General features: G+C 42.5%; 1 protein-coding gene across 1 annotated transcript in view; it reads right to left on the reverse strand.

Moving 5' to 3' along the window:
- The window catches only part of LOC124712369, a 136741-nt gene that overhangs the window by 79658 nt on the left and 39683 nt on the right, over positions 1 to 17400 (reverse strand). Inside the window, exon 2 of the mRNA XM_047242665.1 lies at positions 10665 to 10955. Within this exon, the coding sequence (XP_047098621.1) occupies positions 10665 to 10955 (291 nt within the window). The remainder of the gene's footprint in view (positions 1 to 10664; positions 10956 to 17400) is intronic.

Raw genomic sequence — 17400 nt, forward strand, 5'->3', positions numbered from 1 at the left:
CGCCGTGACGTGCCGGCCAGTATCAATCCAAGCCTCTGTGCTCTTTGGGTGGCGAGAATCTGGACTACAACTGTACTGAAGATGCAGTAATGTGCGCCTAAGCTGCACCATTAGTAGTCAGTCTCCTTCAGCTGTTGATCTCAACATTCGTCACTGCACTTTTTTCTCAGGTTCCCATCGTATTGGCTGATTGAAGTATCAGGAAATTTCGAAATTTTCTGATGTGGCATGAGCAACATTATCTAATAGAAGACTGAGACAATGAGTATACTGCACACTATAAGTGAGTGCGTATGTTAGGTGACTTACGGGATCCACATACATCAGCGTTCGTTATATAGGGTAGCAATTATTAAACTATATGGAAAAAAACGTCAATTAGTTAAAATCTTCGGCGTGCACTCACTTTATTCAACATGTAAACGTCAATACTTGTTTTGTAAATAAAACCGCCTTTTCTTACTGCTACTTAATTTATTTTTGGTTCAAATGGTTCAAATGGCTCTGAGCACTATGGGACTTAACATCTTAGGTCATCAGTCCCCTAGAACTTAGAACTACTTAAACCTAACTAACCTAAGGACATCACACACATCCATGCCCGAGACAGGATTCGAACCTGCGACCATAGCAGTCACGCGGTTCCGGACTGGAGCGCCTAGAACCGCGCAGCCACCGCGGCCTGCTAATTTATTTTTCTCAGACGCGTTTCGCCTTTTTCTTACTCTAAGGCATCTTGAGTGAAATAGTTTCCTGTAATCTGCGTTTCCTCTCATCTGGTCTGGAGGTCGCACTACCATTTTAGTTTCGAAACATAAACACAATTTTGTATTCCGAACTTTTTCACACTGTTCACCGTGTGTCTCCTTTTTTGTTGTGTACTATTAATCTTCTGCCACTAGATATAGCTATTCGTTCGAACACTGTGCTTTTAACAACGTAAATATTGTAACTTCCTTGTTTTGTAAATAAAACTGCCTTCTCCTGCTGCTAGTTACTTTATTTATCCCAACGCGTTTCGCCTTCTCCTGTTCTAAGGAATCATCATAGAGTTTTGTTAGTTTTAGATTATTAAACAGTTCACTTCGCAATTTTTTTGTAAAAAAAGTAATTACTTATGACTTTCTGATCTGCGTTTCCTCACATCTGGACTGGAGGTCGCGCTACCACTTTTATCACTGCCATATAATCACATCTTTGTATTCTCGCCTTCCAAACACTGTTCACCATGTTTTTCGCTCTTTTTTTGCGGTGGACTATTGTTCTTTTGTCACTCGATAGAGCTATTTCGTCATACACTGTCCTTCACAACTTAAATATTGCGATTCCATTACATGTTTCATCTTCTTTGGTATGTTTATCTATTTGTTGCCAACCTAACGAATTATATGTTCCAGACGAACTTCTATTTATGATGTTTATACCGCGTGTGTGTATGGGAGAGAGAGAGGGGGGGGGGGAGGGGATAGAGCCGATGAGTTTTTTTGGGGGGGGGGGCGGGGGAGCAGCGGGTGGTTTCAAATGGTTCAAATGGCTCTGAGCACTATGGGAGTCAACATCTGAGGTCATCAGTCCCCTAGAACTTAGAACTACGTAAATCTAACTAACCTAAGGACATCACACACATCCATGCCCGAGGCAGGATTCGAACCTGTGACCGTAGCAGCCACGCAGTTCCGGACTGAAGTGCCTAGAACCTCATGACCACCGCGGCCGGCGTCGGGCGTGTGTACAAGCTGTTAGCGAGTGGTTGAAAACTTTGGTGACAGATGATTTGACTTTTCGTTACAATATTATGTGGAGGGGTTCATGGACGAGTGAGTGTAAAAATGTTGTGTTCTACTATTATTATATTGGACAGTATTATTATATTAATAGTTTTTGCGAATGTTATTCTATTATTTTATCTATTAGTGTAAATAATGAATTGCTTGGCAGGTGTACATGGTCATTCAACAGGATTTTCCTCTCTGCTTTGATTTTCTGTACGTGGTAATTTTCTTACATGGTTAGGGGGTGTTTTTTATTGTTGATTCTAATTATTTTCATGTCATGTTCTCTAGTGGTCGGTTTGTGGTCATTTACTCTTAGGTGTTCTGAAAATGAGAAGATAAACATGTGTGGCCAGAGGTGGGAACACGTAAGGTAGTCGGGAACACGGTCGAACGTGATCTTTTTGGTGGTCCACGGAGAGTAGAAGGGCGTCTCTCTCAGCCTCGCCTTTGTCGCCGCCAACCCGCAACTCATCTATTCTTAGCGGGTTATCGTCAGCTCAGCCCCTGCCTTCAGGCCGGTTTCCGCGGCAGCCGGCTGAGCCGCCAGCTGGAGCCCGGTAACCAGCCAGGGGGCGCAGACGATAGCAACAGTGGTCGCTCCAGACATGCACCTGTTGCTGCATCCGCCACTACTTCGACAGCCAATAAGAAAATTATAACAATCCGCCGCGCGAGTATTTCTACCCGCACGGAGCCGGCTAGAGCCAATCCCGTTTTCGCCAGCCAGCGACTCATGGACCATCATCGTCTGGATAGCGCCTCGGTGCAGACGTTGCCTTCGGCAGCTGGACGGCTGCGCGCCCGCTACTTGTTCTCCGATCCATGGCGTTCTGCGCCGGGGGCAAATCGTGCAGCTCGTGAAACAGAACTGGATACGTACATTGTTTTGAAGATGGACTTTCCATTGTTCAAGAGAACGTAAACTACAATCTCAAGAATCTATTTTCGTTTCGTTGTAGAGTAATTTCTTGTGACGAACTTTTCCTTCACATTACTAAGAAGAATTTCTGAAGATCATTTATTTACTTTTGTTGTAGTGCATCAGAACAGCAGACTGTTTATGTTCGAAATTTACATCTTCAAATAAACGAAGTTTAATTACATCTATTTGTGATCTTGTGGAAGTATTCCTAGTAAGGAATACTTCATTGGGGGACATAATGCTGCATGGACGCACTGACATCCAAATCTCTGAGCACAGTAGACCAACCAGTTCAAACGTTACTGATGATGAATGGCATTATTGATCACGAAGTATGCATGACGCATTTGGAATTGTTACCAGCTACGGAAATTTAAGTGCAAGGGTAAAACGAGGAAAAAAACTAGGGAGTACTCTGTCATCTGACGTTACATAAACGACTGGTAATGCGCTTGTCCTTGTGGTAGCTGTGCACTTGGATTTCCGTAGATGGGAACATTTCCGAAACGCGTCATGCATACTTTGTGATCAGTAAACAATATTATGAAAAAATGTTCAAATGTGTGTGAAATCTTATGGGACTTAACTGCTAAGGTCATCAGTCCCTAGACTTACTCTCTACTGAACCTAAATTATCCTAAGGACAAACACACACACCCATGCCCGAGGGAGGACTCGAACCTCCGCCGGGACAAGCCCCACAGTCCATGACTGCAGCGCCTTAGACCAACCAGTCAACGTTATTGTAACACTATATTCGTTCTCCACGTACGTCCTCTGTAACACCCCAAGAAACCCGAAAACCCAAATAAGAATGTCATGATAATTTAAAGTAGGGAACAGTGTTATCCTGACAGGTACGATAACTTTGACAATAATATAACACCTTAAAGTTTTGATGAACACCAATTTCAATAATTACTGAGTATGTCATGATATAAAGGTAGAAAGAAAGAAAGGTTATTTTTAATTAGGTATCAAACATCTCAGTAATAACTGTAAATTATTACGACGAAAGTTAAGTCCAAAGTAATATGTCGGTCAGAGATAACATTTATTGTGAAAGAGAGTTATAAACGCAGCGAAAAGGAAATTCATTGCATCTACAATGCTCGATCATGGAAATGTTAGTCGCTTGCTAGCTTGCTTGCTATCAAGTCGAGAGAGAGCACCGTTTGTTATAGTACTACAAACGGAACGCTACGAGATTGTTTCTTTTTAAAAAAAAAAAGTACTATTGTGTGATAGAGATGAGCGGACTTTGTTCACAGCTATTCTGACTTGAGAACTTGAACCGAAGTGATATTCTGATAGTGTACGACTAGTTCATGAACTTTAAATATTGGAGATATTACTGTTGGACTCAACATTCATCAAAGTGAACAGTTACAACGAAGAATGGACGTAGTATCGAAGACTGCATTACCTGATTAGCCTGAAGTGGGAAACATTGATACGACCACACGAAGGTAATACAAATATGCCGATTGTAAAAGTTGTCGTAATTGTCACGATCACCGAACTGAAAAGAATCGTAATTGATCTGATCCATCGGCGTGCGTGTGGTGTGTTGATTATAAACTAACTGCTAAGAAGGAACAATAAAATTGTTCGTCAGTAATGGAAATCACACGTGTTGGCTCCGTCATTAATTGAACTGTGCGATAGTTGATGTTCAAAATTAATTAACTGTGAACATTTTAATTGAAAGAGTGACTTGATGAACATTGAGCATTGAAAGGAGTGTTTAGCCGAAATAATATCACGACGCACAAAACCAAGATAGCATCATAGATTATCTCTGGGTTTGCGTCGTGCCCTAGTGGACAATTCTGCCTAGCAACGTAACAACTACTGATACTGAACCGCAAACGAATTTTTCCTCGCTTCAGTGGTGTGAAACGACGCCGGTGATGAATGATTCACTCAGTACTGCAATAAATAAGTAACCGGGCATAACAAATCAGCATAAAACCATAACAGACAATTAAAATCAGCAGTTCGCATCGCTGAGAAGACTGTGCGGACTCGCAAACGCACTTTCATACATTCCGCGAGGAACAATTTTCTTTAGAGATTTTCGGGTGCTGTTCCACGTTATCCGACGGGGACAACCATCACTGCGCGTCGCGTCTCCATTCCACCGATCGAGCTGTAGCAGTAGCGGCTCAACATCAACAGCGACAGCAAAAGGGGAGAGGGGACGACACACCTCCCAGGGGTACATTCAGCCGTTTTTATGGCTGACATTGCACGACCGAATCTACTAGAGTCGTTCAATGAGTAATGCCTCATTTTTTTTAAACAGCCAATAATATACATAGACAAATGTCCTTGTTGGTGCTTCACATTTGATGTTTGTTCTGTGCGCCGGTGAAGTTTCGAACCGTTCTGGCAGATATCAGACCCACAGTACAAAATGGTGTCTACAACGACTCACGTTACGAGCAGCGTTCTGTAATTGAATTCTTGTGCGCAGAAAAAGAAACCGTGGTGAACATCCATAAACGTTAGTGTGCTGTGTATGGCGATGCTGCAGTTGATAGGAGTACAGTTGGGCGTTAGGTAAAGAAAGTTACGCCCTCAGGAAATGCAGAGAGATAGAGCTCCATGATCAGCCACGCTTGGGACGTCCTGTCACAGCCACTGCTCCTAACATGAGGAATCGTGCGGATCCCATTTTTCGTGCCGACAGGCGCATCACAACTCGACAATTGCCTCTACAGATTCTTTACGGGGAACACATATTGAAGATGACGAGAGCGTCAGTCATTCAGTGAAAACGTGCCTACACCTACAGGACAACAGCTTATACCAGCAGGGAATATATACTCTTCCACAATGTTAGCGTATGCCATAGAACTTGATGGAGACCAAGTAGAAAAATAGTACATGGAGAAGATATGTTAATGAATATGATCACCAAATTCTGACTCTTAACCACAAATATGTCTGAGAAAAGAAATGTGGGGCATTACTTATTGAACGACCTTCTTACCTCTTGGGATGAGAGGATATTCCGTGAATGGACTGATCTCCCCGCTCCCACCTACTTAAATTCTTAAATTCCATTGAGGAGGTGTGGGATGCGTGGGCGAAACGTATCGCAGCTCGTCGTCATGCACCAACGATACCATGCAGCAGTTCTCAACCACGCTGGGGCGTGGTGGCGGCGGGGGGGGGGGGGGGGGTGTACGTTACGCCTTACCGATCTTGTGACTAACATGGCAGCACGTTGCAGAGCATCCATTCCCGCCCATGGTAATCACACACTTTGTTAAGAACCATGTCATATTTTTAGCAGTGTCCATAGGAACATCATAATTCGCGATAACTCTAGTGTTATTATTGATATTGAATAAAAGTGTCTTTTCTCTTCGTCTCATGTGGTATTTCTTTCCTTTATTCTGTACTACACTGTAGCAATCCTTTCTATGTATGGCCCAAGTCTCATCGTGCTATATTATTTGGCAGTGACACGTCATCTGAAAATTATTGTATGCTTAAATTTTGCACACCAGTATACTTCTCTGGATCAAGAGCCTCTATCTAATTAGTATTTTATAAGTAACAAATGTTGCACGTGTGAAATGACCAGCATGGAGGCCAGCAGAAAAATGCATGCAATGTGAGAAGGGAGGCGTGGTACACAACGCCTCTCTTGTAACGTCTGCCAGTGGAGTTTGTTTAGCATCTCCGTAATGCTCTCTCGCCAACTAAATGATCCCGTAACGAAACGCGCCGCTCTTCGTTGGTTCTCGTTTATCTCCTCTATCAATTCTATCTGACAGCGATCCCAGACAGATGAACAATACTTGACAATCGGGCGAATAAGCGCCTTATAAGCCACTTCTTTCGTGGATGAGTTACATTTTCTTAACATTCTTTCGATGAATCTAAGTCTGGTATCTGCTTTTCCCACAATCTGTTTTATGTGGTCATTCCACTTAAGGTCGCTCTGGATAGTTACGCCCCGATATTTTACGGCAGACGCTGTCTCCAGCTGTTTGTCATCAACAGTGTAGCTGTACAATAGCGGAATTCTTTTCCTATGTATGCGCAATATGTTACATTTATTTATGATCAGGGTCGACTGCCAGAGCCTGCACCATTCATCAATTCTCTATAGGTCGTTCTGTAAATTCTTACTGTCTTCTGGCGTTGCTACTTTGGTATAGACAACTGCATCATCTGCGAATAGCGATGTGTTGACTTCTATGTGCAAGAGAGCCTTGAATCCAATCGCAAATTTGCTCCAATACACCGTAAGTTCGTATTTTTTTTTTCATTAAAAGGCAGTGCGAGACGGTGTCAAATGCCTGACTGAAATCAAGGAAGACGGCATCAACATGAGCGTCGTGATCAACTGCGCTGAGGAACTCATGGAGGAACGAGGGAGCTGAGTTTCGCAGGATCTCTGTTTGCGAAATCCATGTTGATTTTTATACAGGAGATGTTCGTTTGCCTAAACCATCATAATTCTTTAGCATAAAACATGATCCATAATTCTACAACAGATTTACGTCAACGATATACGTCTATAATTGTGTGGATCTCTCTTATGGCCTTTCTTAAAAACGGGAATGACCTGCGCTTCTTTCCAGTCTTTAGGTACCTTTCGTTGCTCAAGCGATCTACGAGAAATTACTGCGAGAAGAGAAGCAAGTTCTTTCGCATTATCCTTATAAAATCTTTTAGGTATCTCATCTGGCCCGCCGGCCGCTGTGACCGAGCGGTTCTAGGCGCTTCAGTCCGGAACCGCGTGATTGCTCCAGTCGCAGTTTCGAATCCTGATTCGGGAATATATGTGTGTGATGTCCTTAGGTTAGTTTGTGGGGTAACTCACCACTTACACATGAAGTATTGATTGCACAAAACAGAATAGTGAGAATAGTGAGTGTAGGACGCCATGTAGGCACATTTTCTAGGAGTTAGGTATTTTAACTGCACCATCAGAGTACATATATTCGCTAATGAAATTCGTTACAAATAATCCATCTCAATTCGCGAAGAACAGTGATGTTCATACAGGGAAAATGACCTTCCTATCCGTTATTGAAGCTGTCAGTTGCTCAAAAAGGAGTGCATTATTCAGCAACAAATATCTTTGATCATCTGCCCTATAACATAAAGTGTCTGCCAGGTAGCAGATCAAGTTTTAAATCTAGCTTAAAATTATTTCTTTTGCACAACTCCTACTCCATGGACGAGTTTCTGTTTCAGAAATGGTAAGAAAAAAAGAATTGTACCTCTAAACTTACTTGCATGTGTAGAACTAAAAACTTCAGTCATATTAATATTAGCACTATTCAGGTGTGTGCATATACCTTCTAAACTGACATGTTTCACATCATATCAATAAAATAATCGGGGAAGTGATCTAAGGAACATGACATAACTAAAACTAAACTAAAACGAAGTAGTTCTGAGTTCTAGGGGACTGATGGCCTCAGATATTAACTCCCATAGTACTCAGAGCCATTTTAACAATTTTTTCATCTGGCCCTGAAGTCTTTCCACTACTAAGTGATTGTAGCTGCTTTTCAGTTCCGCGATCTTTCATCTCAAATCAGCCATTTCGACATTCGTACAACGATTCAAAGGAGGGACACACAAATGAAGGGACGCTTGCACTGCGCATGTGACTACAACTTCGATAAACACAAATAGGCGTCAGAGGATATGTTCTAGAATGTTTCGTAATAAGGTATGATCCAAGAAAGCACCCTTTGTGAACGATATAAATACGGGCTGATCCGTGTCCTAGGTAATAACAGGCCTACAATACTAAGAAGACACCACTGCTGTGTTACTCGTCTTGGACTTACAATTAGAACAGTTGCTTGTCTCGTCATGCCAAAATAGATTCTGGGGACTAATTATCCGTCTTATACTGGCACGAGTTCAAGTTCAGAGTTAGACATAAAATTAGCGAAGGGGGTCTTAGCCTATGAGTTTTGCCTGAATAGAATTCCATTACAATGAATCCATTCTGACTTTGGTTCCTATCTTGCTTATTTGAGATTTACATCGAGTTCTTTATTTTTAAATGTTTCAATTTGTTTCCGCGTCGCCGTTGGATCTCTACAAGCAGCCCACATTCCTTTCTCTCGTCGATTGTGTCGACTGAAGAAAACTCCTCAGTCTTCTGTAAGTTGTCCTTCTCCATACCTCTCAGAACACGGCAGGCGGTCTTTGACAGAGCACGACATGTTAGCTTCAGTAAAGCAGGCTGCGATCATGGAAGCCATAAGCATAGTAATGAGGAAGAAGCTGAAAGTTGTTGTGAACATGATTCAAGAGATACACAACAGTGCCACTAGAGGCCGTCACCACATAGGCGCAACTATTCTCCTGGCACCTCTCAGTTCAAAGCTTTAGTCTCCAGATGGTTTCCTCTCTTCGGGGCACTTTCTGCTTCCTTCATCAAGTCCATCAGCATATTATATTCATCCACCAATAGTGTTGCCTGCCACGAAAGAGAGCACTGTCAACCGAGAACTACGAGCACATTGCATCCACCCAGTACCGGTGGAGAAGGAAATCCTTCCTCTGACAAGTAAAAGAGACGAGGAGCAGCGGATGCTCTCCTAGTTCTGATCTTGCATTCAGAGGAGTCAGTTCAGGCTCTGTAGCTCAGCCATTCCTAGTGTGCCAACAGGTCCTGCACTTATGATAAGGGACACAGTACCTCGAGTTCCGTTCAGAAGACAACAGTTCCGACTTAGCAAACGCTATTCGTGGAGCAATAAATACAGCCTGCATAATTATTTTCCGTCGTCGTGAGAGTATCATAGACTACCAAGAGACAGCCATGTTATTTAGATTTCATGGTATTAGGTATGGGACATCAAGCATTATGCATCATGCTGTTAGCAAGTGTTAGGTGAAGTTTGTATCATAACTCTGAATAAATGTTGTTCGTTATTTCTTATTCTGTAGCCACATTTCCGTTCTAGTCAAACATATGTTTAATTAACAATACTAGCGTGTAACCTGCTACCCTTTTTAATGAACTAATGCAAATTTTTGGGCTGCATTAATAGTAACATTCAGTTACAAGAACCCAAAAACACATATGTGGCGTCGGCCGCTGTGGCCGAGCGGTTCTATACGCTTCAGTACGGATCCGCGCTGCTGCTACGGTCGCAGGTTCGAATCCTATCTCGGGCATGGATGTGTGTGATGTCCTTAGGTTAGTTATGTTTAGGTAGTACTAAATCTAGGGGACTGATGACCTCAGATGTTAAGTCCCATAGTGCTTGGAGTCATTTGAACCATTTGAATATATGTGGCGTCTGCTATTTCGAACAAATCTGAAACAACGAACACCTCATACATAATTAAGAAATGAAAATGAGCGTATGGCATCGTTGGCCGGGAGGTCCCCATTCGGGGAAGTTCGGCCGCCAAGTGCAAGTCTTATTTCATTCGACCACGCATTGGGTGACTCGCGCCGGGGATGAGGATTGAATGATGATGAGGACAACACAACACCCAGTGCGCCGGCGGAGAAAATCTCCAACCCAGCCGAGAATCGAACCCAGGCCCGCTTGCATGGGAGGCGAACACGTTACCACCCAGCTAAGCAAGCGGACCACAACTAAGAGATGACAGCCAATGACCCCTTCAGTGCAGACGCACACCAACCTCGAAGTCTTGTGGAAATCGATAAGATGCTGCGAGTAATGAGGCTCATGAGTGGGGCACTACGTCAGTAGTGTGTGGTGTAAGTTGAGAATTTTGGTCTGACAGGAGACGTGTTAGGGTAGTCTGTGCGGTTATGGTGACCACTGTGTTCAGACGGTGTACTGGTCAGAGCATCCACCTAATAACCAGAAGACCTGGGTTCGAATCCCTGTCCGACACAAATTTTCAACTTACCCCATCGATGTTGATCAGTGGCCACTGGAAGCAAAGGTCTTTAATCGCTGTGTCTTGATCCCAAAAACAGTTGTATTACATACTTTGCAAGCGAGACCAGCGTCAATGAGGCAGTTGTAGGCTATGAAGGAGAGCTGCGGGAGATTGCTGGGTGTGTCCATGGTGATGCTGGCGAAGGCGCCGAGGAAGTTGGCGACGTGTGAGATCATGATGAAGGCGAGCACCAGCCGGTGGCGCAGTCGGCGGCCCGGGGGCGGCACCCACAGCCCAAGCAGTCGCAGCTCCCACAACACTGACGACAGCGGCCACAGCACCTCCGACCCCTTCACGTCCATCTGCAGATCGAACGACTCGTCTTGGAACACAAATCTTTTCTGAACACAGACAATATAGCAGGTGACACTATACCAAGGTGAAATGCTACCTGCTTTTAGTACGAGGCTTCTAGCTCACTCTAAGCCGTCGGTGTGTATGAAAGACGGAGAAGGTAAAAGTGCATTGCAAAAGGCACCATATCATGTCACGCACCAGTCAATAGTGTCATCTGAGGATTCCATATATTGGATCAGTTCTGTTGTGCATTTCGAACATTATATTAGATGCTTTTTTCGTTCCTATGGATCCGTAGTGAGGAGATCCTTCAGGATGTTGAGCGTATCGAAAACCAAGAATACACAACCAATATTTACAATACGTAACTTTATTCCTTTTTTGCGGATCCAACGAGCAATGGTCCTCGTGGATGTGGAACAAGTCAAATAAACTTTCAACATATTTTCATCTAAAGTATAACAGCAAACTTTTGTCAGCACATATAACTGTCCAGTTCGCTAAGGTTACAATAGCCTTGCAACATCACATAGCAAAATAATTTTACAATACTTATTAACAGTGATCACACCACTGTGCTGAATTGGTACAGATTTCAGATTCCGCATAATACTCGCATATTTTATACGAGGGCTATTCGGAAAATAAGGACCAATAGGCCGCGAAATGGAAACCACAGCGAAAATCAAAACTGTTTTATTTGCAACAGTTAGCTACAACTTGCAGCTACTTATTTCCACAGTCGCCGATCCGACTTAAACGTTTGTCGTAGCGTTGTACCAACTTTCCAATACCCTCGTTAACGAAGGCAGCTGCCAGTGCTTTCCGCCAATTCTCTACGCTGGCCTACAGCTCGTTGTCTGTGCCAAAATGTTGTCTCCATAGCCAGCGGTTCATGTGAGCAGAGATGAAAATCAGAGGGAGACAGTTACGGGCTGTATTGTGGGTAATAAAACATTACGAATTGAAAACGATGCAGGAGCATCTTCATTGTCCCTGCAGAACGCGGCTGAGAATTGTCTTGAAGAAGAAAACGCACAACAATTGTGTAATGTTGGCTGCATAGCTTCAGGCGAAATTTCTCACCAGGCCCTCGTACTTGGCGGGAGACACTATTGTTCTAGGTATCTTTATGTGGATTTTCACTATGGTTTCCATTTCGCGACCGAATAACCCTCGTATTATAAATAACATTCATACGTTAGTTTTTCTACTAAGAAATTCATCATTGCAGTACGAGTTCACCGCCAGCAAATCCTGTGTGCTGCTCTGAACTTTATTGGTAGTTAAACTTTTTCTAGGTGCTGGCAAGTTATTGAGAATGCATGTTCTTGAATATTGGGCACCTTTCTGGATCAAAGTAAGCGACCTGAAATCTTTGTGAATGTTATTCTTATTTCTATTACTGATTTCATGAGTCGAGTTGCTGGTTTGAAAAAGAGCTGTAATTTTAATGCCAAATTTCATTAAGGAATAAATGTATTGAGAAGCAGTAATCAGTATCACTAGTTCCCTAAACAAGCCTCTGAATGATGTTGTTGAGTTCATACCACAGACAATTCTTATTACACGTCTTTGGTGGACTCGGAAAACTGCAACCTGGCTTGATGCCTTATCCCCAAAAATAATTCCGTATGACATGGAATGAAAGCAAGTATATTATGCTAGATTCTTAATTTCTAAGTAACCTATTTACGACAACATTTGCATTGTAAATAGAAATTTTAAGCGCTTCTACAGTTCTTTGGTATGCTCATCCCAGCTGAATTTACTACCAAGCAGTAATCTGAAGAACTTAAAGCTGTCAACTTCTTCCATCTGTTTGTCGTCATGTTTTAGGCTTATACGCAAGGGAAACCTCTTACAAGTACTAAACTCATATAGTCTGTCTTTTTGAAGTTTGCTTGTTCAAGAATCATTTACTGATATCCCTTTCTGAGACCTATACCCCCCCCCCCCCCCCAACAATACTTGATTTGCTACTTATTGCAGTGTCTGTATCATCTGTAAACAAAACAAACTTGGCATCTCTTCGAAATGTTCACTCGGAGATGACTAGAGATTTAATTTCTATTGGGTTTTAAAACAATATTATCACTGACAATGTTCGACACCCATCTGCGGTCCACTTTGGCTAGGATATTCATACTACCATTGTTCTTAAATCGTCAGGGGATTACGGTATCGGTCAACCGAAATATTATTGCTTCGGTCGGCTTATCATGAGTCTGTAATCTGGGGTGATCGTGTAAACATAGCTGATCTGGAAGCATTGATACACCAAACAATACGGGAAACTTAATTCGGCATGTCCAAATACGATGAGTCCTTTCTGCCAGTTTGTCAGATCTCCATATCCACTGGAATTGCTTTGCCAATTCCGTACAACCAAATGCCATGTACACACCAGTTCACTGAGGTAGAAGCTTACATGGCCAGCTGGTAGCAGTTCTACAGCGCTCCAGAGCAACTAGTGCGATCATTTAAGGGGTAGAGGTATATGGCCCAATACGTTTGCCCCACATTCAGCAATTTTGGGTGGTCCTAAGCAAGAAGCAGAAACTGAGACTGAAACGTTAACAAATTAAGACACAAAGGAATTAAAGATTATCTGTGACTGGGCATTGATTTATATCAATGGGGCAAGCTGAAAATTTGTACTAGACCAGGGTTCGAACGTGGGTCCCCTGCTTACTAAGCAGATGCACTGACAACTACGCTATCTGGACACAGTGATCACCACAACTGTACGGACTATCCTAGCACGCCTCCGGACAGATCAAAATTTTCAACTTGTACCACACACTACTGATATAGTGACCCTGCTAATTAGCCTCGTTACTCGTGGCACCTCACATTGCCATAAGAGTTCCTGCTTGGTGTGCGACTGTACTGAAGGAATTCCTGGTGGTCATCATCTTAACCATACATATATGTGGTGTCTGTTATTTCAGACATGTCCAATGATCACTTCAGTGTAGGCGCACAGCAAGCTCGAACTCTTACGGGGATCGGTGACATGCGGCCAGTAATGAGGCTAATTAACAGGGGTTCAACGTCAGTAGTGTGTGGTATAAGTTGAGAATTTGGGTCTGACGGGAGGCATGTTAGGGTGGTCCGTGCGCCTATGGTGACTACTTTGGATTAGTGGTCAGCACAGCTGCCTGATAAGGAGACCTGGGTTCGAATCCCAGTCCAGCACGAATTTTCTGCTTGCCCCATTGATATAAATCAACGCCTACTGGTATGTAATTAAGTGTCGTCCTGTTGTGTTGGGAAAGCTTCATCTGTTACCACGATATAAGCAACATGGTTCATAAAACCGTAAAAAAAAGCCTCTAAATGATCGGTCGTCGCCCGGGTCAACAAAAATCTGCGTCGGTTTCCAAGCTATGGCGATCTAATGTTGAATCATGGTATAGTAAAAGTTGAGAATCAGAATGAAAACTGCTTCTACCGTAGCACAAAAAAAGAGAGAGTTAAGGATATAAAAGAAGGTAACCAGATTTTCGACCTGTCTAGTAGCTTCAAAGTCATTTAAATCAAAATTTGCGGTTTCTTACGGCTTTACTCTAATCCCCAGAGCAGTGAGCTCTCTCAGATCCACCCCATACTGCAGGTACGGTGAGAGGTGTAAGAACAAACAGATACAAATTTATGAGCTTCTAAGGAGTGGGATGCGTTTACAATAGGAAGTATCTAAGATTGGGAGTGCATCTATAAGAAGAAGTAACAGAGTGAGGGACATACATAATAAATTTTAATGATACGTTGTGTCAAATTGCACGCCATGACAAATCCACAAGACCTCTGGTTTCAAGTGAACTAGACGTCAGACTCCTCGTGCCCTAGAACTCGAGCAGTGTCTCCCTTATACCTCAGAGACCACACTGTGTAGATACCTGGTATCTCGCTTCTATGAAACATGTGTAATAAAGGGTTAAAAACGTAGGCATAATATGGGAGACTGTGTGATCACATATTTGTGAGACAAGTGCTAGATGAGTTTCGCAGTGGGTAAATGTTCCGTAGTCAGTTCATTGAATGTATGTATAATTCGATAAATTTTCATCTCCAGACAAGATTTCTGTATGATGCCCAGGGTCCTTATCTCCGGATTCTATCGATTTCCAAACTATTGTGATTATTTTAAAGCAGTCACCATAGAAAACTCAATACTACTACTGAAGATGTAAAGTATTAGTATGTGTAATTAGTGCTTCATTTTCCTTCTGACAGAGGTTGCTGTTGTGGTATTCCGTCCGTAGACTGGTTTGATGCATCTCTCCTAGCTACTGTATTTTGTACATCGTTCTTCATCTCCAAACAACCGATGCAATCTACATCCATTTGAAATTACTTCCTGTATTCGTCTCTAATCTCTACGCCACACACTTCCCCCACTACTGAATTGATGATTCCTTGATATCTCATATTGTGTCGTCCACTTTTATTTCCACACATGACGGCACTCCAGATAAATACCCTCAGGAAATATTCCAAGCACGCAAATTTACATTCGATGTTAACAAACCTGCCTTCTTGAGAAATACACTTCTTGCCATTTCGTCCAAGTTCGTACCAGAAATATGAACGAAACCATAAAAATATTTCTGTTTGTGATAAATCGCTAAATTGTTGCATATCCTAGATCAAAATTAGATATAATTCGAAATTCTTGCTTCGGCGGCCTAGCAAGAAGCCTCAGGAATTTTTCTTGATAGCAGAGTCTCGGCATTTCGATCAAGAGTAGTAGAAAACCTAAAATATATCGATGGCTCTCTCTTCTTTTATTATCAGTGAAAGCTGAGCTGCGACACGTGTCGCAAACAGACATAACACCATTGAAGCTATCTCTTCGAAGATTTAACTGGTATTCATTCCAATCATTGAATGCAAATTGTCAACTAGCTTAAGAGGAACGTGTACAAAACTCACGGTAATTTTGAGAGGGATCCGTATGTGCTAGCAGTGTAATTACATTCCAAATCTGCAGAGTTTTTATGAAGAAGACCAACGCCGCAATGCAATCCCGTGAGTTTTGAAGTCAACATATATTGGCAAAAAAATCGTGTTATGTGCATCTGAATGCACACTCCACCGGTATCCCTGCCATATGTATTTTTCTCTGCGATGTGTAGAGGTGTGATTCTGATTATAGTCTAAAGTGTAAAGAAATCACATTTCATTCATAAGTGGACTCGCTCAAAAGAAAAAAAATGGTTCAAATGGCTCTGAGCACTATGGGACTCAACTGCTGAGGTCATTAGTCCCCTAGAACGTAGAACTAGTTAAACCTAACTAACCTAAGGACATCACACACATCCATGCCCGAGGCAGGATTCGAACCCGCGACCGTAGCGGTCTCGCGGTTCCAGACTGCAGCGCCAGAACCGCGCCGTTCAAAAGATATTTTCTTTTATATGCATGAACTCTGGTTGCTCTCTTTACTTCAACTGCAGTGGTTTTATTTCTGTCATTTGACTTTACATTTCCTACGAGTCTAACTCAAAAATCTCTCTAGGTGAACGCCGTGAGAAAGAAATATTGGAAACCGACCAAACATAACAAAATATGTTCTCAGCGTGTTCGGTAAACTACACAGTTAAACAGTATCCTATGTTTTACATTTCAGTATAAATACCGATGATCGTTTTCGAATTTCTGTTGCACTTTTTCCTATGGAAAATGATTTAATTTGCATATTACAGAATTAAAAACTTCCAGTACTAAAATAAAAAATTACACAAATTTGATAGGTTTATTCTTTCCACTCTAATTTTTATTACACCTAGAACAATGCAGTACGTATAGTTCTGTGTGCTTTCACTAAAAGTTTTTTAAGGTCTCAGTACTTACCTGAAATCGAAATTAGTTCTTTCTAACTTTAACTCTCTGGTGTGCAAAAATTACGGACGAAAGTAAGTTTCGCATTGAGCTTCACTAGCAAGTAACACAGCGCGATGAAAGTTGGACCATACATAGAAAGAACTGCTACGTATAATGCCAAAGGTAACCAAACCAAATACACAAGGAGATGAACAACAATGAATGTTCATTCAAAGACAGTAATTACGCCGCAGTCATCGCCATTCATGGTGGGCCACTGCACATTACAAAAGGCGTGACGTGCTTCGTAATACGGTGTGCCGCCATCATGAACGACTATGCATGTTCCGCAACGTGCTCCCATATTGGCCTCAAGGTTAGCAAGGAGCTCTTGTGGTTGGGAGGTTGACGATTTTTGGATGGTCCTTATCACATGTGGGCGAGCTGCGTTACGTCTCCCCAACGTATCCCGGAAGTGCTCTATAGGCTAAGTCGGGAAAACGGGCAGGCAAGTCTAAACGCCGATGCCATTTACTTCCAAAAAATCCTTCACAAGAGCTTTTAGATGCCGTCGTTCGCTACGATCCCAAAATATGAGGTCAGGACAGAGTGCATCCCCGAAATGACGTTGATCGGTGGGTGCACCCTGGTCAAATTATG

This window comes from Schistocerca piceifrons, chromosome 8, assembly GCF_021461385.2.
Source record: "Schistocerca piceifrons isolate TAMUIC-IGC-003096 chromosome 8, iqSchPice1.1, whole genome shotgun sequence".
In the NCBI taxonomy this organism is placed as follows: Eukaryota; Metazoa; Arthropoda; class Insecta; order Orthoptera; family Acrididae; genus Schistocerca; species Schistocerca piceifrons.